Source organism: Pelophylax lessonae (genome assembly GCF_965119305.1).
Source record: "Pelophylax lessonae genome assembly, chromosome: 6".
NCBI classification, from domain to species: domain Eukaryota; kingdom Metazoa; phylum Chordata; class Amphibia; order Anura; family Ranidae; genus Pelophylax; species Pelophylax lessonae.
The window spans coordinates 26,829,913-26,856,137 of record NC_138773.1 but is presented as its reverse complement, the minus strand read 5'-3'; the positions used below and the strand labels follow the sequence as shown (position 1 = coordinate 26,856,137).

Genomic DNA, 26,225 nt, shown 5'->3' with positions numbered 1-26,225 from the left:
CAAAACGTTATGTTTGGCGTAAAAGCAACACAGCTCATCACCCTGAACACACCATCCCCACTGTCAAACATGGTGGTGGCAGCATCATGGTTTGGGCCTGCTTTTCTTCAGCAGGGCCATGGAAGATGGTTAAAATGGATGGGAAGATGGATGGAGCCAAATACAGGACCATTCTGAAAGAAAACCTGATGGAGTCTGCAAAAGACCTGAGACTGGGACGGAGATTTGTCTTCCAACAAGACAATGATCCAAAACATAAAGCAAAATCTACAATGGAATGGTTCACAAATAAACATATCCAGGTGTTAGAATGGCCAAGTCAAAGTCCAGACCTGAATCCAATCGAGAATCTGTGGAAAGAACTGAAAACTGCTGTTCACAAACGCTCTCCATCCAACCTCACTGAGCTCGAGCTGTTTTGCAAGGAGGAATGGGCAAAAATTTCAGTCTCTCCATGTGCAAAACTGATAGAGACATACCCCAAGCGACTTACAGCTGTAATCGCAGCAAAAGGTGGCGCTACAAAGTATTAACTTAATGGGGGCTGAATAATTTTGCAGGCCCAATTTTTCAGTTTTTTATTTGTTAAAAAAGTTTGAAATATCCAATAAATTTCATTCCACTGCATGATTGTGTCCCACTTGTTGATTCTTCACAGAAAATTACAGTTTTATATCTTTATGTTTGAAGCCTGAAATGTGGCAAAAGGTCGCAAAGTTCAAGGGGGCCGAATACTTTCGCAAAGCACGGTGTGTGTATATGTATATATATATATATATATATATATATATATATATATTATATATACACATACATACATACATACATATATATTTATACATACACACACACACACTTTTTTGGTATGCTGTACACAAGCATAGTGTGGTTTTCTCAAAATTGACTGAAATTTTGGAAATATACTTAAAGATTTTGGCAAGTGTCCTTTGAGTGTTGATAGCTTTCTCCATTTAAACAACTCAGATTATAGATGTGTGTTGACCAAGCATGAACCTTGTAGCAATGTTTCTTTGCTTAAAGACAACTCAATCCAAATGAAGTAAAGTTCCTACTCCCAAAATTATATAAACTGTCCAACTTCCTTGAAAAGCTTGGTATGCCCCAAAACAGTTCTAATTTCTGCCGCATGCTGTAGTGTATAAATGACCTACCAGTCTCGCTAGTAGCATCTGTTCACCTTCACCTGGACTTCTGTAACTTTGAAGAGGATTCAGAGCTTCTCCGAGCCACTTCCTGTTGCAAAGCGTGTCAGGAACATACCCCAACAATGTATCCAGGATGGATCAGAGCGATTCTCTGTTCGCTGACCAATCAGAATTGCTCTGATACATCCCAGAAACCCTGCAAAATGAAGGGGTAGAGAAGCAGGGATTTCAAGTCCTCAGACCACTAAACGGGGTGCTTGGGCACTGGTGGGGGGGGGGGGGGGTATAGTGTGTTTGTTCACCTTTCCAATTTTTCTGAAAAATTGAACATGCGCTTTAAATAAAGACAGCAATGAAACATTTATTCTTTTGTGTTTACTTCTGCTTTAATGCAGCAAAGCAGTCCCACTGGACCATATTACACCCTCCACCATGCTTCACAGTTAGGATGATGCAACGGGTTAATATGGGTTTTCAAATCTCTCCATCGATGTACATTTTCAAAAACTTCCAGGTCTTGTTCCATTTGTATGCAAACCATTTATCTAGTGGGGCTTCAACGCATTGGAGGCCACCCACTGCCAGAGAGAATAGCAACAGTTCTAAATTTCTTCAACTTGTAAATTAACTAATATGGACTGATAAAGGTTTGACACTAAATAGTAAATTACATTATTTTAATGTCATAAGCAGTTTATCCCATACTGTACCTGAACAATTGGAAAGCCTGATTTACCCATTCCAATCACCCTCTTTTCAACATGTCATGGTCCTATGCATCTGCACACTTATCCTTCAAATACTCCGATTGTCTACAGCAGTGGTCTCCAAACTGTGGCTCAGGGACCAGATGTGGCCCTTTGCTTACTTTTATACGGCCCTTGGAGCATTATCCCCCCCCACCACACACACCATCAGCATAGTTCCCCCCAATGACACCAATGATGGGACACTATTCCTCCCACTGACACCAGTGATGGGGCACTATTCCTCCCACTGACACCAATGATGAGGCACTATTCCTCCCACTGACACCAATGATGGGGCACTATTCCTTCAACTGATACCAATGATGGGGGCACTATTCCTCTCACTGACACCAATGATGGGGCACTATTCCTCCCACTGACACCAATGATGGGGCACTATTCCTTCCACTGACACCAATGATGGGGCACTATTCCTCCCACTGATATCAATGATGGGGCATTATTCCTTCCACTGACACCAATGATGGGGCACTATTCCTCCCACTGACACCAATGATGGGGCATTATTCCTTCCACTGACACCAATGATGGGGCACTATTCCTCCCACTGATATCAATGATGGGGCATTATTCCTTCCACTGACACCAATGATGGGGCACTATTCCTCCCACTGACACCAATGATGGGGCACTATTCCTCCCACTGACACCAATGATGGGGCACTATTCCTCCCACTGACACCAATGATGGGGAACTATTCCTCCCACTGACACCAATGATGGGGCACTATTCCTCCCACTGACACCAATGATGGGGCATTATTCCTCCCACTGACACCAATGATGGGGCACTATTCCTCCCACTGACACCAATGATGGGGCACTATTCCTCCCACTGACACCAATGATGGGGCACTATTCCTCCCACTGACACCAATGATGGGGCACTATTCATCTCACTGATGTCAACAATGGGGCACTATTAATCCCACTGATACCAATGATGAGACATTGTTTACTTCCACTGACCCCAGGACATTTTCTACCCCTAGTGGCCACAGTCCACCCCCCCTAAAGATTGGAGAACAGTAAACTGGCCCTTTGCTTATAAAGTTTGGAGACCCCTGATTTACAGCATTAGTTTAAAAAAATATGGGCATGTAAAATTTAAAAGACTCTTTGCCATGCCATTCAAAATTGTTTTTCATCTTTCTCTCAAAGATTTAGCTCAAAGATCACCAAACATTCAATTGATTGAAAACCTTCTTCCTAATCACAGAAATGCCACGGTGACCTGTTGCTGGCAATCAGAATAAAAATAACTGGATTCTCATATTCCTGGGATCTCCTGTGACCAGATCTCCCCAACACAATTACCAGCTCTGTCCAAAAGATACAGCAATTGGTAGGGTTCCACCGATACCATTTTTTAATCGGCGAGTATGAGTACCGATACTTTCGGTCAAATGCTTGCCGATACCAATGCTTTGCGGTGCCATTTGCTTCAATACCAAAAAATTTCAATACAAAAAACATCACACTGCAAAGATTTGCATGCGATTTGAACAGGAATGCGGTGTGATTCCTGTCCGAATCACAATCGATTTCCCCCACCGTGTGTGTAAGGGAAAAGCGCCATCTAGTGGACAGTTTAATAAATGTTAGCACTCACACTACATCTGCTCTCATGCAAAGTCATCTAGATAGGTGTCCTTGTCTGCCAATGATAGCAAATCAGGGCCGCTGGAGGTGCTCACAGAGCTGGAGAAGTCCAGGGACTCTGAGTATAGGGCGGAAGTGATGTTAGGGCGGAAGTGATGTTCAGGCGGACCATCTCTACATCTCCTCTAGCGGCTGCGATTTGCTATTATTGGCGGACGGTGACACCTATGTAGATTATTTAGCATGTGGCCAGAAACGTACTGCGAGTTCTAACATCTTTTAAACTGCCCACTAGCTGGCACGTTAATCCCATTACACACACACACGTGGTAAGGGAAATTGCATGTGATTCAGATTAAATTCCCACAGCATTCCTGTTCAAATTACGTGATTCTTTGCGGTGCGATTTGCGCCTATTTATTTTACATTGATGCAAATCGCACCGCAAAGTATAGATTTTTGAATCAGGAGCATTTGGGCGAGTACCGATAATCACGCAAATGCTTGGCAGTTGGCATCGGTGCATCCCTAGCAATTGCAAAGCTATCTGATGGTGCAACCTTCTGGGAGATTCCCCACAATGCAGAACAGACAAATAACTGGAGAGTTCATAGTAAACAGTAAAGCCACTCCATTTGTCAAGGGAGCCTGCTGGAAATGTATGAAGGAACTGTCCATGTATACTGACAGAATATAATAGCCCAGCAGTATGGATTCATCCATCCTAGCTGTCAGCATGGATGGGGGAATCCGTTCAGACTTATTCTGATCATATCACGCCTTTATTTTTCTTTAGTTCAGTCTGTATAACCAACTTAAGGCCTGTGTAGAAGGGCGTTTGCTTCAAATACAACGTGCACTCTCTTTCAAGTCTATAGAAATGTGCCAGGGAATATGTAAGCGCTATGTAAATAAACTCTTCACTTACTTTTGCCTTCTCCTCCTTGCGCTCCCACCACTCATCGAAGGCTCGGAAGGCGACATTTTCCACCATCTTTCTGTTTAAGTCTCTCTGCATAGTGCTCTTCATCTCCTGGATAAGGGCAGACAACACACTTGTGATGGTAGTAGAATGTGGGTCCACTCCACTCTCCATGCCCCAGCTCGGAGGCCGGGGTTCCTGTCCCAGTGCTCGGTTGTTCCTGGTAGGTAGGTCCTGTAGTGGTAACAAAGGTTGGGGCTGCTGAGCAGGGAAAAGGGGGTAAACCCCTCCAAAGACCTGCTCAGCCATGAGCGGTGGAGGGTGTTGCTGTCGAGATCTGTGAGGCAGTGGGTGGGGTATTAATGGTGGAATATAGGGTTCCTCGTACGGCTGTCCTTTTCCTTGCCTGTTCTGCTGCAGGCGGCTCAGCATCTGAGTCTGCATTTGGAAGGACATGGAAGTTCCACCCCACTGGTTACCGAGTCTGCTCACCAGCTCCAAGGAGTTCACAAAATCATATATATGGGGAGCCGCCGTGGCTGAAGACGATGAAGGGTCGAGGGGTGGAGGGGTGGGCGGATGGCCTCCGAGATCCCCCAGCCGTCCTCTGGCAGCAGTGTTGGGCAGGAGCGGATAGGAATTGGGGACTTGGTGGTGCGGGTGTAACTGTAAAAGAGGAGAAGGAAGATGTTGCGATGGGTAACCTCCTGCAGGTCCTGCTAGATGAGGAAGAAGCTGGTAAGGTGGACCAGCAGCTCCTGGCATGTCAATGGCCATTTCTTCATCCGAAATTTCCATATCCTCTCCTGAAGACAACTGAATGGAAAAAAGGAAGACAGATGTCAGCCATTAGGTTTTCTTTCTGCATCATAAACATACAAAATAGTAAAGTGATTCAAAGAGGCACTGTCACCTTGCAAATTCAGAGCACAGTAAATTGGCCTCCCGATAGTCCACCCCACAAGGTTAATGCACCCATCTGCACTGCCTCCCTGCCTTACGAGCTTACCGAATCCCTTGCTCTGTAGCTCTTACATGGCAAAGCAAGTGAACTCCCCCATGTGATATTGCTTGGCCTGAGCATACAATCACCAAGTTCAAATACAGTCATGCATGCAGGCAGTGATGTCATTCATCATTTGACTTACCAATGGTGGACTCCTGCAGCAGCAGGGAGGTGGCAAGGGGGCAAAAACTGGTAAGTATAACTTGACAAGAAAGTGGAGATTGGTTATAAGGAGACGCTGACACTTTCCCATAAATGAGCCACTGCAGTGGCCAGCCTGTTACCTTATCCTGCATTTTAAAGGAAGGCTACAATCACTTTTTTTACCCCTGAGAAAAATACAGGAATGTGATTATCTTCTGTAAATCACATTGTTAGTTCAGATTTAGAAAAAAAAAAAAAGTGATTTTTGACTTACCGTAAACTCCATTTCTCTGATGTTCATTGATGGACACCGCTCATAAATCTTCTTAACCATTGGGTTATACTGCCTCCTACAGGAGTAGGACACTACATCAATGAACAACAGAGAAATGGATTTTACGGTAAGTCAAAAATCCCATTTTCTCTTTCGTTCATTGAAGGACACAGCTCCTGATTCTTCTTAATCATTGGGATGTCCCAAAGCAGTGTTAAACATGGGTGGGAAAAAAGCAGAAAAAAGATTCCAAGGCTAACCATAGCCAACCAGGTAACATGGCGCTCAACCATAAACAACTGGAGCTCACCTGAAAAAAACAATACACCCTCAAAGAAGACCAAGTCCTCTAAACAGCAGCCTGCAAAACCAAACTTCCTAAAAGACTGTAGCTGCAAGGTACACCCCAATTGCCCAGACCACCATCCAAGGCAAGCAAGGCAATTACCTTCGGATGTTCAGCCTGGGACACAGGGAAGGCAACACAATGTCTTCATGCAAATGACAGTCAGAGACCACCTTAGAGAAGAATGACGGAAAGGGCGAAGCACCACCATATCCTTTTGAGTCACTAATGAAGTGAACAACAGGATAACGCCGCAAGTTCCGACACCCTGCGCACAGACGAGATAGCCACCAAAAAAGGCCACCTTCCGGGCAGCGCAAGCAGGGAAACCTCCCGAATGTTTTCAAAGGGAGGCTTCTGTAGAGCTGAAAGCACCACATTAAGATCCCACTGAAGGAACCAAATGTCAGACACCCTGAAGAAAGGCACGCACCAGGGAGTGTGAGGCCAAGGGTCATAGGAAAAAGACCGCCAAAGCCGATACCTGGCCCTTGATGGTACTCAAGGCCAATTTCTGTTCAACCCCCCGTTAAAGGAAGGTTAAGATCCAATCCACAGAGGAGCAGTGAGGATGAACCCCAAGAGACTCACACCACGCAATGTACGTGTTCCACGTACGAAAGGTTGATCACCAACAAACCTCCATCCTTCTGCACCTGGTGTTCCAACAGCCAAGCCCTCAAAGCCAGCGACTGTAAAGCAAATCGGTCCTTGGGACAGCAGATCCTCCCTTAGAGGAAGCCCCCAAGGAGCATCGGCGACCAGACGCACCAGATCAGCGTACCAAGAGCAGCGAGGTCAGTCTGGATGGAATGCCTTCTGCTTTAAACATGCACAGAGTCATGGCAGAAATTTGAGAGGTCTGGAACGAATTGGGTCAGCCCACCTTACAATGCTGGCTACTTAACGAGCCACCAGGACACTACTTGTGCTCCCTTGGTGATTGACAGACCACGGCCATGGCATTGTCCAAATGAATTCATACTGGACACCCCTGAAGACGAACTGTCCAATAAGCCAGACAAAGGCTGATCACTCAGAGTTCCAGAACATTAATCAGCAGTCTGGACTCTGCCAGAGTCCAGACCCCCTGAGCACATCTGTGCTGAGGACGTCTCCCCACCTGGACAGGCTGGCATCTATGGTGAAAACCGTCCAGGACAGGGGAGAAAGAATTTTCCCTTTCGAAGTGCCAGAGAAAGCCACCTCTACAGACCGTGGATCCTTGTCCCATTTCACCAGAAACTCTTTAGCAGAGACCTTGTGTTTAACTGTGAAAACAGACCGCCTCAAGGGTGGACATGGACACCATCAGGCCCAGCACCCGCATGCAAGCCCGTAGGAATGATTGTCTGCTGAATTGCCTCCTGCGATGTCTGGAGTTTTTCCAGAGAAAGAAACGCTCTGGCTGAGGCCGAGTCCAGAGTCAGACCCAGATAGTCCAGTTTTTATGGACAGAACCAAAGCAGACTCCTGAAGGTTCAGAATCCAACCGAACTCCCTCAGAGTTTGCAGAGCAATCTCCAGTTGTCCATCCGAGCAGTCGGAGACTCCGCTCACAGAAGATTGTCCAGGTACCCCAGTACCACAAACCCCCGCTGACTCAAACAATGCCAGCACTGGGCCAACACTTTTGTGAAGACCCAAGGAGCGGAGGTGAGACCAAAGGTCCATGCCACAAACCGATAATGCACCACGCAAAACTGAGGAAGCATTGGTGATCGGCACATATTAGAATGTGCAGGTAGGCGTCCTTGATGTCAATAGTAAATACCGGCCTAGGTGCCGAACCAGCTACAGCGAACATATGGCCGCCCTCCTATCAGCTGGATATTTTAAGGCCGGGGACTCCTCAACTGGAATGAAGGTAGCTTTATTTAACCTGGAACATGTCCACTACCAGTGGGACCATCCTCCTTTAACGCAGTTAATTCTTATAAGGACACCACAAGCAAAAAGTGCTTAGGAACCACTGCGTTTTGGACAACCCCACTGTTTTGCGACAGTGTTGTCAAAGTAAGCGGAAAAAGGAACACCTTCGCCGCTTTGGAGGGCCTGTGGGTGGGGACCGGCGCCTCCAATGCAACATCAGCCATAACCTCCATTTTTAAAGTGACACACACTGACACAAACTGTGCATCCACCAGCGCCTTTTCATGCGCGGCTAGAAGAGCAGAGGAATCATCCTCACTATCTGAGCACTCAGGGTGCATGGACGCAGACCCAGTAAGGTCGCTATGTACTAAGCTCACCTGGAAAACATATCAGGGAAAGCCACCAACTGCGAACCCGCAAAAGAAAAAATAAACAGGGGGGGGGGGGGTCGCCCTCAGACCCCGAGGGACGCGTAGGCAGGGTACCCTGATGGTCCCGCAGCGCTAAAAGGGGCAAGTGTCCCACACAATAATGGCGGCAAGGCTGTCATTAAAAAGCATTAAGCGCCCCCAAAGCACCATCCCTTCCAATGAAGCCGCAGCCTAAATTTTTGTGGAGGCCCAGCCGCAAGTGCACGGATCCCAGCCCGGCAGATACCAAAAAGAAGAGAGGGGGCTTCAGCTAAATGCACTAGGGCCGCCCCTTAACTAAGGCACCCGACTCGGCCGCAAGGCCTCAATTTTTTGGACGCCCAGCCGCTTGGACGTGAGCCCCTGCGGAGCCAACCACCCAGGGGCAGCGGAGGGGAGGGGGAATGCCCAAACGGGAGGTAGTGGCTTCAGCCATCCTCACAAGGGCCGCCTCATGTAGTTTCCGACTAGTAGGCCGCAAAGCCGCGGCCTAAATTTTTGGCCGGATCTGGCTGCGTGAAACGCGTACCTGCAGATGCTTAACTATTTGCTCCCCAGCCCAACAAAAGCCACAGGGAGCCCATAAGACATCCCTGCCCTAGTCACCAGTCCCCAGGGTGGCAGGGAACCCTGCTCAACCCTCCCTTGTGCACCAGGAAAACCCAGTCAGAAGCAACTACAACCAGTCCCCCTAAGAGCATGTGGAGGGAGGGGTGAAAGATCCACAGTGACCACCGAAATTTTAGAGGGGCTGGGGGACCCGGGGGTCCCAGCGTCCCAGGGAGGGGCCCACGTCCACCCCAGAACCCTCCAGGAGCAGAGGGGGGACAGCTACTTACCATACCAGGAACAGGGTGGGCACCGCTCCTGAGACCAACGCTCCATCATAATGTGGGTGCTGTCTGCCAGGAGAAACGCTGCGACTCAGGCCGAGGCCAGGTCGTATGCGTCCTCGCAAGACGTTTAACTCCCAAGCCACGTCACAGGTTCCAAAAGACTGCAGGATCATTCACAATGCGCAGCAAGCAGCCAGCTGTGAAGCCGCAAGCTGTTACAACCAGGTGCCCACAGTTAAGGTGCCGGAGCCAGGAACCAAAGACAGGTGGCAAAAAATGGCTCAGTGAGGACAGAGCTGGATTCTGGGACAGGTATTGTAATTGACTTCTTAAAAGTCAATAACCTACAGTATGCATAGATGCTGACTTTTAATTTTCAGAAAAATAACCAGAGGTTTCCTCCTTTAAACAGAGGAAAGGGAGGACTTGTGTCCTGTAATGTACTCCAATGGATTTTACTGGCAAGTCAAAAATCCAATTTCCCAATTGTACAGTAGGGGACATAGGCTCTTTATTCTTTACAACTGGGATGTTCAAAGCAGTCCAACTGAGGTGAGGTAACACAGCAAACATCACCAAACAGGCCCAAGAAAGGCTCAACAAACTCAGAGGGAAGATTGTTACACCTTATGCCCAAAGGAGGCATCAGAGGAGACCTGAACATACACCTGGAAAAGCTTAAAGCGGAGCTCCACCCAAAAGGGTAAGCCCTGCTTGTTTGCCATTAGAGGGGGAGGGGGGTGGAGCAGGTACCCGCTCCCATTTCTGGGTAAAGATCACCATCGTGATCTACGAAATCTCTGGCCTCTCCTTCCTCCCACTGCCTTTTGGGACACACACACACACACACACGTCCCAGAAAACGGCGGGACCATTCAGAAAGCGCAGCGCGACTCGCGCATGTGCAGTAGGAAACCCGAAGTCAAGCCTTCCCTTACTTACAATGCCGGCACCAGCACTTGAAGCCGATTGACGACTAAGCTCGAGGTGCGGCATCGTGGGATCCCTGGACAGGCAAGTGTCCCTATATTAAAAAGTCAGCAGCTACAGTATTTGTAGCTGCTGTCTTAATTTTTTTCACAGACTGGGGCTGCTCTTTAACGTGTGAAAAGAAGCCCAGGTGGAAACTTTGCAAATCTGAGAAACAGATACCTGATGCTGAAAAGGTTTAACAGATCTGGAAAAGGGTGTCTTAACAAGTAAAGCAGGAACCATATCTTTAAACCGTAGGCTGCGACGATACTTTGCCTGATCCACCTAGAAACGGTGAAGCAAGGAGACCTCAACAGGAGCCCTCAGGAAGCACTAAGAGGGAATCCAATAGCAGTAGCAGATAGCAAACTTCCATAGCAAGTACTACGTCAACACGGTGGAAAGATTTCCTTTGGATGTTTTGGAGACGGAAATAAGGAAGGACAATGTCCTGGTTAAGGTGGAAAGAGGAGAAGAATTTTAAGAGACTTTAGGCTGCATAAGATAACTCAAAGGGTATCCTAAGAATAACTCAAAGACCCTTCACACACACACACACACACACACAAAGGTGATGGCAACAAGAAAGGCCACCTTAAAAATTAGATCAGACAAGGGAATATCCCTAAAAGGTTCAAAAGGTGGGACCAGATTAGGTCCCATGGGGATGCAGAAACGGAAAGCAAAACAAGTTCCCTGCACAGAGAAGACATCCAGGACTACTCCCTAGCCCATAATGCTGGTATTTATCGTATGATCCAAGGGACAAACAACTTATTGAAAACCTGGGGATCTGCAGACTGGCCTAAAGGGAAGGGCTACAAATTGGTAATGGTCCGCTACAAAAAATGGATTTTTGTAAGAACTTACCGTAAAATCCTTTTCTCTTAAGCTCATTGACAGACGTAGTCTTCTTGATTCTCAAGAGCTGGGTTATGTTGTCTCCGCAGGAGTAGGACTAGGCAGAATGACAAAACGTTCTGGCTCCACCCTAGGGGCAGTCCCTGAGGGTATATCCTCCCTCTCTCTGCTACAGGGAATCAGTTCTGTTTAAAGCAGTACAGAGAATTTAACCCAACCCAACTCAATGATAGAGGGGCGGGTACTACGTCTGTCAATGAGCTTAAGAGAAAAGGATTTTACGCTAAGTTCTTACAAAAATCCATTTTTCTCTATCGCTCATTGACAGACGTAGTCTTCTTGATTCTCAAGAGCTGGGACATCCAGAAGCAGTGCCACAAATGAGGGGTGGGATTGACAAAATCAAATCCAATCTAGAAGGCCCAACCGGTGCCAAACTAGAAGTTTTAAAGGCTCATTATAAACAAAGAATGAGGCTAAAGAAAAAATTTTCCAACGGAAAAAAACCCTCGAGGTAGACCACTGGTCTCCTCAAATTGCGGCCTGCAAAACCTTGCGGCCAAATGAGGCATCAGACGATGCCATTACATCAACTTTATAATGTTTAGAGAAGGTATGCACCGACGACCAGGTAGCCGCCTTGCACACCTGGACCACTGACGCCTGATGGCGAAAGGCCCATGACGCACTAAGTGCCCGAGTGGAGTGCGCCTTAACAGGGAACGGGGGCTCCCGACCCTTAATAGAATAAGCCTGCACTACCGTCTGTCTGATCCATCTGGAAATGGTCGCGGCAGATGCAGGCAACCCCTTTTTGGGTCCATCTGGGATCACAAAAAGTGAATCCGTCTTGCGAAACGAGTCTGTCGTTTTCAAGTATACCCTGATCGCCCGGACCATATCCAAGGAGTGCAAAGCAAATTCCCGAGGATGACTGGGCTTAGGACACAGGGAAGGTAATACAATTTCTTCATTCAGATGAAATTCTGAAACCACTTTTGGTAGGAAGGATGGATTCGGACGAAGAACCACCTTATCTCTATGAACCACCAGATATGGTGAACGACAAGATAATGCGGCCAGTTCTGACACCCTGCGTGCAGAAGTAATAGCCACCAAGAAGGCCACCTTCTGGGACAACGTGGGTAGAGGAATCTCCCTAATATCTTCAAAGGGAGGTTTCTGAAGAACCGACAACACTAAATTAAGATCCCAGGGGGGTAACGGCGCGTGCACTGGCGGAGCCAGATGTCGCACCCCCTGGATGAAATTCCGCACCAAGGAATGAGTAGCCAAAGGCTTCTGAAAGAAGATGGCTAATACTGAGACCTGACCCTTGATAGTACTCAAGGCCAGTTTCTGCTCAACCCCTTGTTGCAGAAAAGCCAATATTCGACTAATCGAATAAGACCGAGGACGGAACCCCAAAGGTTCACACCATGCAATGTAGGACTTCCATGTGCGATGATAAATCTTTCTGGAAGTCGCTTTCCTTGCTTCAACTAGAGTAGGAATAACTGAAGCTGACAAACCTTTGTCCTTCAGCACCTGGGTCTCAATAGCCAGGCCGTTAAAGCCAGCGATCGTAAAGCAGGATGGAAGATCGGTCCCTGAGACAGTAGATCCTCCCTGAGAGGAAGTCTCCATGGGACGTCCGCCACCAGTCTGACCATGTCGGCGTACCAAGCTCGACGAGGCCAGTCCGGAGCTACCAGGATTACTGGGATTCCTTCCTCCTCTACCCTGCGAAGAAGTCTTGGCAGTAACGCGAGAGGAGGGAAGGCATACATTAGCTGGTATTGCCCCCACGGGGCGATCAGTGCGTCTGCGGTTTCTGCTAGAGGATCGCGGGAGCGAGCCACGAATCTCTGAACTTTCCTGTTGAATCGTGATGCCAACAGATCCACATCCGGGGTGCCCCACCGTAGGCACAACTGGTGGAAAACGTCTGGATGGAGGGACCATTCCCCCTGATCCAGGGTCTGACGGCTGAGATAATCTGCCTGCCAATTCTCCACCCCCGGAATGAACACCGCAGAGATTGCTGGAACAAATCGTTCCGCCCAGCGAAGAATGCAAGCCACTTCTTTGGCCGCTCGGACACTCTTGGTGCCCCCCTGATGATTGACATAAGCCACGGCCGTGGCATTGTCCGATTGGATCCGAACCGGGCTGCCCTGGAGCTGCTCGGTCCAGTGAATCAGACAAAGTCTGATCGCTCTCAGTTCCAGTACATTTATCGGTAACCTGGATTCTTCCGGGGACCAAAGTCCCTGGACAGATAACTGACCAAGAATTCCTCCCCATCCGGATAGACTGGCATCCGTGGTCACTATCGTCCAATATATTGGCAGAAATGACTTTCCCTGGCTGAGCATTGGAGACCGAAGCCACCAAACCAGAGACTCTCTGGTCTGTTTGCTCAATCGTATCTGATTGTCCAGGGATTCCGATTCCATCTGAGAAGAATCTCTTGCTGAAGAATTCGGGTATGGGACTGGGCAAATGGGACTGCTTCGAATGAAGCCACCATCAACCCCAGAACCCTCATGCAAGTCCGAAGGGAAGACCAGCTGTTGGACAGTAACAACTGGACTGTTGATTGAATCTTTCGGAGTTTCCCTACCGGAAGAAAAACTCTTGTCCTGACTGTGTCTAGAATTAGACCCAGATATACGAGCCTCTGGGTGGGAACCAGAAATGACTTTTGCTGGTTCACCAGCCACCCGAATTCCTGTAAAGAAATCATAGTAATTTCTATGTTTTGTAGCAAGGTCTGAGGAGACTCTGCATGAAGCAGAAGATCGTCTAGGTAACCTAGAATCGATATACCTCTTTGGCGCAGAAGTGCCAACATTGGGGCCAACACTTTTGTGAAGACCCGCGGAGCCGTGGCGAGACCGAAAGGTAACGCCACAAACTGATAGTGGTTCTCCTCTACGGAAAAGCGTAGAAAACGCTGATGTCCTGCGAAAATGGGAATGTGAAGATAGGCGTCCTTGATGTCTATGGACGCTAGGACATCCCCTGGATGCAGGAAGGCTGCTACCGTGCGAATGGACTCCATTCTGAATCTTCTTATGTTGACGAAAGAATTGAGTGCTCTTAAGTCCAGAATTGGACGCACTTTGCCCTCTTTCCTGGGTATTGTAAACAGGTTTGATAAAACCCTTGAAACCGTTCTGTCCAAGGAACGTGGACTACCACTCCTTGTTGTAGTAAATCTGTGACTGCTCTCCGCAGATCTTCTAAACGATCTGCGGATAGTCGGATATTGGAAGGGAAGAATCGCGCCGGTGGGAGAGATCGAAACTCGATCTTGTACCCTGACCTTATGACTTCGCAAACCCATTTGTCCGGGATTCTGGATAGCCATGGATCCGGGAACCGGCGAAGACGTCCCCCCACCCCAGTTATGGGTGGGGGCGCACCTTCAGGCTTTGGATGGTTTATCTTCAGGTCTGGAGGGGGCGGGCTTTTGCTTGCCCGACCAACGACCCCTGACGCCTCCTGTAGGAGCTTTGGAGGACTTCGTTTTTTCACCCGCTGGACGAAAAAACCTCTTGTGAGCAGAAAAAGAAGGCCCTCGTCTTTGACGAGTTCCTCTACCTTTAAAATTTTACGGTAAAAAGGTGCTTTTTCCACCGGTGAGATCCTTAATGATCTCATCTAAGTTGGCTCCAAATAGACGCTCTCCTGAAAAGGGGATATTAGCCAATGCTTTTTTGGAACCTTGGTCTGCTAACCAACCTTTTAGCCACAGTGTACGCCTGAGAACCACTGCTGAGACTGATGCTCGCGCCATTAATGGAGTGGCGTCTAACGCCGCATCACATACAAACTGTAACCCCTGTATCATTTGTACCAACAAATCTGATACCGCCTGAGGGACTTCTTCTAAGTCCCGGCGTAACCACTTGGTCCATTCAGTTACAGCCTGCGAAACCAGACCAATAGCAATTATTGGTCTGAAAGCTGATCCAATCAAGGAAAACATGGTGCGAGACATAGCTTCTATCTTGCGATCCACTGGATCTTTAAAAGACGGAGCGTCTTCTAAAGGAATAACCGTGGCTTTATTCAATCTAGCAATAGGTGAATCCACCACAGGTGGTTCTGTCCATTTCTTAATAAGGGTTTCCTCAAACGGATAACGCCTGTCAATGCGTTAGAAATATTAAAAGTGCGTTTTGGCAGACGCCATTCTTCTTCGATTGGATTGCCAAAACATTTGGGCAATGGAAAAACCTTCGCCACTTTGATGCGCTTTTTAGTCCCAAAAGGGATCTCAGTTTCAGCTATTTCTGATGGAATACCCTGTAACCTTAAAGTCTCTTGAACAGATACAATGAGTGCGTTTACCAACGCTTCCTCTCGGGCTATGGCGGATGCCGAAACATCCTCCTCACTGTCTGAAGAGACAGGACCCGAGACACCAATACCAGATGGAGTACCTGCAACTGCAGAAATAGGCTCAGAGTCTGAATCCGAAGTTTCAGATAATAAGGGGTTAGGCGGGGGTCGCTTTCTTGCGCCCTGTCCCTGACAAGCCACTTCCACCCGGGACACAAAAGTTTCCATAATAGCTGACAAAGATTCAATTGTCAATGGGGTGCTGGAGGATCCCGCAGACCCCTCGAGGGGATCCGGAGGAGATAAATGAGTGGCAGGGTCCATGTTAATACAGGACACCTTTGCCAGCAAAAACAAAAAAACTTTTTCTTTTTTTTTTTTTTTTTTTTTTTTTGTGTCTCCCCCTAGCGCAATAGCGCCCCTCAGAGTACCTGCTTCTCGATCCCAGAGAGAGAGAGAGGGACCCCCAAGGCTCACCAACCGATGCAGTGCAGTTTCCAACAAACTGCAGTCAGCGTCTGTCTTACACAGACTGGAAGGAGCTGTTTGCTTTTTCCCGGGCAGAAGGCGTGGCTCCGCCCCCTGTGTACGCCTTCCGGCGTTCCCAGCCCTCCACGAGGTAGCTGGGCTCACAAAACATGGCCGCCCCCATAGAAGAGACATAAGACTCAAAAAACATGGCGGCCGGCGTGACCTGAGGACATACATGCATACGGTCTACGGAAAAATGGCGGCGGACCGCCGATATCGTCTTCCCAGCACATCCACCTGCACTCTGCTAAGAGGTGACATATGGATCTACAGAGATACACTGCACATAAGGTAGGATTATACCTCCTATGTCTGCTGTAATGTTACAGTCTGCTGGGTAGAGTGTTAGCTCTTGAACCAAGTCCACTTCCCACAAACACATGCTGTATTACAAGGGGGACTTGTAAGTATCAGATATATACTGACCATATATGGAGGGGCCCATAATATATACTGCCTCATAATGAGGAAAAAAGGGAACGTTTACTCACCATACCGAACCGACAGGCACCCTCTCTTCACAATACCCTCTCCACCGGGGTGGGGGTTTGTGGACGCCTCGACTCTCTGGTACCTGGCGTCCAAGCGAGCTTTTAACTCGCAAAGTCAGTCCCTTTACTGGGACTCCGTCGCGGCCGACTCAGCGCACTGGTCTGCACGCGCTCTTAGGCAGAAACCGGGGTGACCACTGGATCTCAACATCCAGCCCGTCGCCCGGCCCCGCATACTTACTTGAATATGTCGCGGCCGACCAAGCGCAATGCCATGGTCTGCGCGCGCTCGTAGGCCGGCTGGGGTGACCACAAGTGTCGCCCAGTCCGGCATTTTTGCTTGAAGATCTCACAGGAAAAAACACTGGAGAAAACTACCTAAAAAATGTCTTTTTCTTAAAGAAAAAAAGTCTTGCCAGGACCAAAAGATCCCAGCAAGGAACTTAGGTCCTTACTCCTGACTAGACAGAAAAAAACTGATTCCCTGTAGCAGAGAGAGGGAGGATATACCCTCAGGGACTGCCCCTAGGGTGGAGCCAGAACGTTTTGTCATTCTGCCTAGTCCTACTCCTGCGGAGACAACATATCCCAGCTCTTGAGAATCAAGAAGACTACGTCTGTCAATGAGCGATAGAGAAATATAGATAGCCTTAATGGGGCAAAAAGTTGAGACTGTGCAGATAAGCATCCTGAATGTCTATTGAAGCCAGAACACCCCCTGGATGGAGGGAGGCAACGACTGACCTGGCATTTTCTACATAGAACTTTCAAACCTGTAGGAACAAGTTGGGAGTCTTCAAACCCAGAATTTGTGGGACTTCGCCATTTGGGTTGTGAATCCTAAAAAGGATTGTGTAGAAACCTTAAAAGTGTTCTTCTGTTGGTAGAGAGGTAATAACCCCCTTGATACAAGGGTTGCCGGTCAGCAGCAAACAGATCCACCCAGCATGTCGGGAAAAGAGACAAGTTCAAAAGTAGGAAGGAAGCCGAGTGCCAAACTCTAGTTTGCAGCCCCCAGAAGTGAAAATGTACTCAAGCAGCCTCTGAGATTCTCCCAGACCAGAAGACTGACAGACGTCCTCCTCGCTCTTAGAAGTGGGGGGCGATTCATTACTTGGAAGAAGGCTTGGAACCAGTCTTGGTTTGGAGGGCCAAGTCTTCATTCGAAAGTACTCATCTGTCTTAAACCTGGCAATGGAAGTGAGTGGGATGAAAGGAGCCCTTCCTAACCTCAGGAGTAGAAGTCCTAATGGTAGAGATGCAGGTCTTTTTTTTGGAGGAGAAGAATACTATCACCCCCTGTAATCTCCTGGATTTACATATCCAAGGAGGGACCAAACAGGCATTCACCTTCAAATGATCCATATGGATGGAGAGAAGACTAATCCTGGAGATTTGACAAAGTATGTCCGCCAAGCCGTTCACAAGGCAGCACAAAACTGTAGGCAAAAGGTCTAACTGACCATGGACAGGGGCATCCGCTAGGATGAAACTAAAGCCTCGTACACACGCACCGATTGTTGGCCGTGAATTTTCGGCCAACGTCCGATCGGCCGATTGTTGGCTTGTTAGTATGAGGCTTCCGACAACCGACTGCGACTTTTCGGCCGAACAAAATCTGGTGTGCATGCTATAAAATTTTTGTTGGCCGTCAACAGAACGGCCGATTGTTCCTCAGTCAGTACAGATTTCGCCAGACAAAAATGTAATGAGTAAGACTGGGCATGCTCAGAGAAGAAGAAAAACACGGAAAGTAAACCAGAACATGACATCACTTCTGAAGTTGGTTTCTGTCGGCCAACAAAAGTCCAGTGCAAGTCTAGAGCACATTTCAACCAACACAACAACACTGGACAAAAGACGGCCGATCGGTCGGCCAACAATTGGTGCGTGTGTACGAGGCTTAAGATTTCGGGCCACAGGTTTAATCCAGACAGCAATGTTCTGACAGATCGACATAAGAGCAACTGCAGGGTGCAAGATAAGGCCCACCAAGTAAAAAAGACATATTTAAAAGAGTCTCTAACCTTTTGTCTACCAAGTCCTTAAATATTGAATTATCCTCCATGGGAGCAATGAGTGTCTTGTTAATACAAGGAATGGCAGGATCTACCAAGGAACCGTGAAACATTCCTTAAAGGGATACAGTTGAGTGAATAGTTTTGGAAAACCGGCTCTACCAGTGAGTGAGCTGGGAAAGTCTTCACTGGTTTTGGAAGTTTAAGGAACTCCATGCTGGATATCTTTGGGTGAGCAGACTCAGGATTCTCCAATGCTAATCAGGAGTGAACAGCATCAATAAGAGTAGCAATGGTAATCCTTAAACTTCACAACAGGCATGTCATCCTAAACCGGTTCCTCATAGCTTTACCAGAAATAAGGATGTATGGAATGCAGCCACAGTAACCCCACCTAAAATGGGACAGCTGAGTTGCAGTAGGTGCTCAGGCTGGGCAGGCACCTAAGTGAACAGTTTGCATGGGTGCACACAGAGCCTCAAGGGGGAAGCGCCTAGGTATAGTAGCCCTGGCACGGGAGCGTTATCGCACATAAAAGTGGCACCACGTTTAATGAAATCCCAGCACGCTCTTAGCTGTGACAACCAGAAGGGTGGTCAGCAGCCACCACACTGCCCAAGGGGATTAGGAGACAAAACTTTCTCCCTCACGGTATGAATGTTTAAAGGGTTTCCATCCTTTACTCAAACCAAAGCATCCGAAGGCAGGACCAACATGAGATTACTGCACCCTAGCCTTGCTGTCCACATTAGGCATAGCCCCAAACAAGGATCTTCAGGGATAGGGCTCTGCACCACTCGGACCACAGTCCTGAACCTATAAAGCCCCCTGCAGCCAACTCCCTTGGCAGGGGGAATGCTCACAGCAGGATCTATTGCATATAAGCAACATTCCATCCAGCAGGATTTGGGTACATCCCCAAGGCTCAGCCAAGGAGCAAACCAATCCAGATGCTGCAGTGACAATGGTGCAGCAGGAAACTTGATAGAAAAGTCTACTTGGTGGAACATCATTCAGAAAAAAAAAATGCGCCGGTAAGGGACCCCCAGAAAGCAGGAAAGTAGAGGCAAGTCGGTTTATAATCACTTTAAAAATACAGTATTTTTTTTTCTGAGTTCCCCTGTGACAGTTTTATTATCCGTTGATCCTGCCAGTAAAGCTGTTATTTTTCCTTCTCCCGTAACAGGCTGAGCTATACAAAAAGTGACAATTCTAGTTCTAGGAAGTCCCAGTAGTAGCCGCTAAATGGTCAGGGCAGCTGTGAATCAATCAGCAGGGGGAAGTGACTGCAGAGATTCAAATGAAGGCACAGCTTGCCCGTCATTACCACAAAAGAGTGACAATGCTCCTACAGCATTAAGAGATCAAGAGCTGGTGGGGCAGGGTTGTCACCCTATTTAAAGGACGGCCTGACCTCAGGCATATTTTTTATGGCAGTGCTCCCTATACCCTTAACACATTACTTTAACCTCTTTAGGACTACCCAAAAAAATGTGCGGCAGCCAAAGGGTGGGCTTTACAGCTCACAAGCTGCACATATGTGTCGCTGGGCGGCCAATGTTCATGTGATGAGAGCATGCTCACTGCATGCTTCCAGCACAAAGACAGCTCTCAGTCCAGACTAAAGATGGGTAGCCGGTGGGACCTACGACCGATCATGTGACCACTGTGACAATTATTGCTGATCCTTCCCGCCCTCAGGCATCATTCAGTACCGTTTAAAGCAGGGGTCTTCAAATTATGGCCCTATAGTTGTTCAGGAACTACAATTCCCATCATGCCTAGTCATGTCTGTGAATGTCTGAGTTTTACAATGCCTCATGGGATGTGTAGTTCCGCAACAGCTGGAGGGCCGTAGTTTGAGGATCCCTGGTTTAAAGGGACACAAGGGAAAACAAAGGAGTTAAAAAGCCATTTGTAAAGCGTCTGCTGCCCCCCCAACAAAAAATGCCATGGAAGGTGTGCATAAAAATTTAAAGGGCGAACAATCTGCTTTTCATCACCTACATGACAATAACATTTTCTGTAAGTGACTGATGTGGTTCCAGGTGCTGTGCACACTACAACACTTCCTGCTCAGGAGACACTTTGTTGTGGTCGACCGTCATCTCACATTTACTAGAAAACAGATTACCACCATTATAATGGGAGATAAAAGAGACTGGGGGTTGGGCTGGCACCCCGAATGGTTTTGGACTATTATCTGAACTTTCATATAAGAATGTAGAAATCTGAGAATATGTTTGATTGTATAGGTGCCACAAACACAGAATAATATAAAAAATCCAAAATGTATTAAACTTTTAACAACTTAAGCCCCGGGAAGATTTTACCCCCTTCCTGACCAGGGGGTTTTTTGCAATTTTTCACTGCGTGACTTTAGCTGACAATTGCGTGGTCGTGCGACGCTGTACCTAAACTAATTTGACGTCCTTTTTTTCCCACAAACAGAGCTTTCTTTTGGTGGTATTTGATCACCTGTGTGTTTTTTTGATCATGCGCTATAAACAAAAAAAGAGCGACAATTTTGCAAAAATAACAATATTTTTCAAATTTTTTATATGAAATTCCCCCAAAAAAATGTAAAAAAAATCAAAAATTTTTTAACATTTTCAGCCAATTTGTTTTATGCTACATATGTTTGGTTAAAAAAATTGCAAAAAACTTATTTTGATTGGTTTGCGCAAAATTTATCGCGTTTACTAACAAAGGGAACGATTTTTGTCATTTTTGGTGTTTTTTTTTTTTTTTTTTTTTTTAACGAGTAATGGCGGCGATCTGCGATTTTGTTTGCGGGACTGTGACATTGCGGCGGACAGATCGGACCCTTGACTGACATTGACACATTTGGGGTTACCAGTGACTTTACTACAGTAATCAGTGCTATATATATGCACTGTTACTGTAAAAATGACACTGGCAGGGAAGGGGTTAACTGTATTGGAGAGGGAGGGGTTAAGTGTGTCCTAGGGGCGTGTTTCTAACTGTGATTGGCTGTGGCTACTGGTGTAAAAACAGAGATCAACGGTCCTACATAGTAGAACCGTCTGATCTCCATTTTTACACAGGGGATAATGACAGGCGGCATGTTTACATCAGCCGCCTGCCTTTCTCCCTTCCCGGCGAACGATCGTGAGTGACCGGCGGACATCGGGTCCGCCGGTCACACACAATGACTTGTTAGGGAACGAGCTGGGGCGGGCCTCATCGGGCGCGCGCTCGCCCGCTATTGGCTCACAAGCGAGTGACAGACTAGTGACGTACTGGTACGTCACTTTGCCTGGCCGGGGCTGACCGCCGCAGTATATGTACTTGCGGCGGTCGGCAAGTGGTTAAAATCCATAAATTTCATAGAAGACATTTTTACAGCTGAGATGCAGTAGCTTCAACTCAACATGTTTCACCAGACTATGGCTTCTTCAGGAGACTTTTATAGATACTATATACATAACCACTATGAATTAGAAAACATTATATTTGTAAAAAAAAAAAAACAGACAGTTTATACATATGTGAATCATTCAAAAATTCATAATGTAAAACACTCATTATCTTCAATGGTGCTTCCATTAATTGGTCATCTGGGAGAGACCTCGGATCTGGGCCTATACCAACAACTTTTTGTAAAAACAGATGTCATGTCATAGATCGCACACCAACCGGAAGATACCGGCCTGGTAAAAGACATATAATATATTAGTTAAAGCGGAGTTCCAACTAAAAGTGGAACTTCCGCTCATTTGTTTCCTCCCCCCCCCCCCCCCTCCGATGTCACATTTGCCACCTTTCAGGGGGAGGGACCTGTTTTTGACAGGTACCTTTCCCCACTTTCGGGAGACGGTGCCGTCCCTCGGAAGTTTGGCCCCGTCCTCCTTCCCCCGCCACTGAGCCAATCCGAATGCGCAGTAGGGACCCACCCGTGAAACCGCAAGGCTTCACTGCTGGGTTCCCTTACCGGCAATGGCGGCGGCAGCACCATACACAGCCGATGGAAACATCAGCTGCGGTGCCGACATCTCTGGACTCCAGGACAGGTAAGTGTCCTAATATTAAAAGTCAGCAGCTACAGTATGTGTAGCTGCTGACTTTTAATTTTTGGAGGGGGGGGGGGGGTGGAACTCCGCTTTAACTAAGTGTATACTGCTATCATAAAATGCAATAGAAAGATAAAAACTGAAGGATACAATAACTCTAAGGCTGTTGTATCTTTATATTTCTATTGCATTTTGTGATGGCAGTATACACTTATTTACTATTATAATATATTATATATCCTTTCCCAGTCAGGTATCTTCCAGGTTTGTGTTCGCCCCTATAGCCTGCTGATTTACCCCTGGAATATTTCCGGTTGGTGTGCGATCTATGACATCTGTTGTGGGTATAGGCCCAGATCACAGAGCTCTCCCAGATGACCTATTAAATGTAAGCACCATTGAAGAAAATGAATATTTGCATTATCAATTTCTAAATTATTCGCATATGTATGAATTATTAAATGTCTGATTTTTTTAGATGAATATGTTTTTAATTCATAGTGGTTACGTATGCAGTATCTATAAAAAAGTCTCCTGAAGAAGCCATAATCTGGTGAAGCATACTGAGCTGAAGCCTGCATCTCATCTATAAAAATGTTTCAGGAAATGTATTGATTGTAAATGTTTAATACATATTGGATTTTTTATATCAATCTGTGTTTGTAGCACGTATACAATCCCAAATTCTCTTTACATTCTTCGATTCTTAAGGAACGTGGTGATGCCTGTGACTTTCAGATACTCAGCGACTTAATATGAACTTTTATATAATTTATTTTATAAGCAAATATCAAATACAGGGTCTTTCATTACACGGTCTGTAAAGCTCTCTCTCTGGTCTTTGTAACTGCCTCCATATGAGCTAAAGACAACAGAGACAAGGAAAGGGGGGGGGGGGGGCTGTATATGTATTAAATAACTTTTTTTTTTTAAACAAGCAGCACGTCTGCTCTGTGTAATGGTTTTGCACAGAGCAGCCCTGATCCTCCCTCTTCTCGGGTCTCCCCCACGATGCTCCTGGCTCCTCCCTCATGCAGTTCCCACGATAGGAAGCCACTTGCTTTGGGGACACTGGTGCATGTCCTCTCCAGAGCCCTGCTCTCTGCCTCCATAAGAGACAGAGCAGCGGCTCGGCCCCGCCCCCTGGTCTCTCTTCATTGGCGTACTAGCTCTGATTAACAGCAATGGGAGCCCAGCCATTGAAGAGGGTCTTGGGACAGCCGTGGCCCCCGTGCACATCATTGGATCGAGAGGGGGTTCGGGTGATTAAGGGGGGGGGGGGGGGTAGCACACAGAATTTTTTTATCCTAATGCATAGAATGTAAAAACAAAAAATGAAAAAACTATTCAGCGCTGAACCCTAATTTAGAACACAGATCAGCAGCCAAGCACCAAAAGGCAATCCTTAAATCCTTTCAAAATAATCAAAAAATTCACAGTGCAGCGCAATCTTAACAATATCAATACAGTAGAATACCATACAACCCTATGAATGGTGAATCATAAAGTGCAATGCAGTCCAAATATCCATAAGGAATATATATATATATATATAAAAAAAGTCCCATATAAAATGCAAACTGGTAAGGAATCTCTTTTTAGCATTCAGAAGCCCAGGTGCTGGTAGTTGTAGCATGCAATGACACACATGAAGTGTTCAATCCCACCACCACAGCTCTCTCTGCCTCTCACCTCCAGAATGCGATCCTGCAGGGTCAGTAAGCATAAACAATGCACTTATGCTGGATCCTCCTCCTTTTTCCCCCTGGTTCCGACACGGACTTCAACCACACCAAGATGGATATTTAAGAAAATAAAGGACCGGATCTAAGTGCTCTCAGTTATATGTAGACATTTATTTATAAGCAAATTATTGCACTTACATTATAAAAGCAGAGTTCGTGCATGTAACATAAAACATGGAACACAATGGTGACGATGAGGTCGGCGTCTCTCTGCCTTCTCTCTCCTACTTCTGGGATAGCTACGGGTCATGTGACTTCCCCCGTACGAGTTACGTCCTGGAAGGTGGGACTTTGTCAGCGGGGATTCCCGATGACGAAGTCCGGCCTACCAGGACGTAACGCAGAGAGAGCTGTGGTGGTGGGATTGAACACTTCATGTGTGTCATTGCATGCTACAACTACCAGCACCTGGGCTTCTGAATGCGAATAAGAGATTCCTTACCAGTTTGCATTTTATATATATTCCTTATGGATATTTGGACTGCATTGCACTTTAGGATTCACCATTCATAGGGTTGTAGGGTATTCTACTGTATTGATATGGTTAAGATTGCGCTGCACTGTGAATTTTTTGATAGAATGTAAAAAACCTTGTGCCTTTACAGCCACTTTAATGTTTTAAAGGAAGCCAAGTCCCTCTTTCCAGCCATGATTTTCCTGTATAGCATAAAGAAGCATAGAGATCCATGAATGACATCTCCGAGTCTAAAATAAGTTATGTAATGAAAACCAAAAACTTAATTTAATTAGTATGTTGATGGATGATAACTATATTCATTTAAATTATGTATTTCTCAATACAGAGTTGCACTAATTAATGTCTGGAGTTCAGCTTTAAAAGTAGAACTAAAGGCAAAAAACTTTTATTTTTTTAAGTTTTGAATAGAGTGAATTTGGATTAGAACCCATGTCAGTTTTTTTTTTTTTTTTTTTGCTGTCTGTGTCCATGTTAAGGAGATTCACCCTTTCTGAATGTGAAAGTAAAAGATAATCCCAAAATCTGGGTTGTCCCAAGAGAAGTAATAGAGGGGGACACAGCTTCTAGTGACCTGGCTATAGGACAGGAAGTAAATGAAAATCTCCCCAATGGGACACAGATGGCAAGAAAAAAAAAAAAAAAAAAAAAACACGGACAGGGGTTTTACCCCTCCATTACTCTATCCAAAATGAAAAAAAAAAAAGTTTTGCCTACAGTTCTACTTTTAGTGGCACATTTTTAAAATGAGGTATAAAGAAGATAGAGGCAGCCCACAACATGCTTGCAATGGGGCACTTTTATTTACAGTGACATTTTCAGAGAACACCATACTGAAAAACCAATGCATAACAAAAAGCTGTTCCACTTGTCAGGAAGAAACAATAACGGAAAAACAAAAGTGCAAATCTCTGCTTAGTGCGAGTATGGCGCTCTGTCAGCCTCTACTGCGCCCTCCTCTGCCAGGGATGAGAACAGGGCACTAGTATATATGATCCCGCAGGGTGTCAATGGGAGGACGTTGATGACGGCGGCCTGGACGGAGTGTGCTAGAGCGGCACTTTGGTAAAACAGCAAAATAGAATGGTGTTACTACATAGCCGGGTAGAATCACATCGATCATGTATAACCGTGGTCCTCAACCCTGGTCCTCAGGGCCCACTAATGGCGCTTTTCCACTGCATGGAACCATACCGGTTCGGCACGCTTTTGTGCTTTTCCACTGCTGGTACCGCATGGTATAGGGTCGGAACGGTTCGGTACGGTACAGGTTTGCTTTTCCACTGCATGGAACCGAACAGTACGGTACGGCTCTGAAAAAACAGTACCTACTCGATTGTGGTTCCAACAGGTACCAAACTGGTACCATATCCCACAATCCTTTGCATGCAGTC

The 26,225-nt window shown here is 46.6% G+C and overlaps 1 protein-coding gene across 1 annotated transcript in view; it reads right to left on the bottom strand.

Annotated features, from left to right (window-relative positions):
- The window catches only part of SETD1A (SET domain containing 1A, histone lysine methyltransferase), a 117,206-nt gene that overhangs the window by 47,882 nt on the left and 43,099 nt on the right, over positions 1–26,225 (bottom strand). Inside the window, exon 8 of the mRNA XM_082261133.1 lies at positions 4,467–5,276. Within this exon, the coding sequence (XP_082117259.1) occupies positions 4,467–5,276 (810 nt within the window). The remainder of the gene's footprint in view (positions 1–4,466; positions 5,277–26,225) is intronic.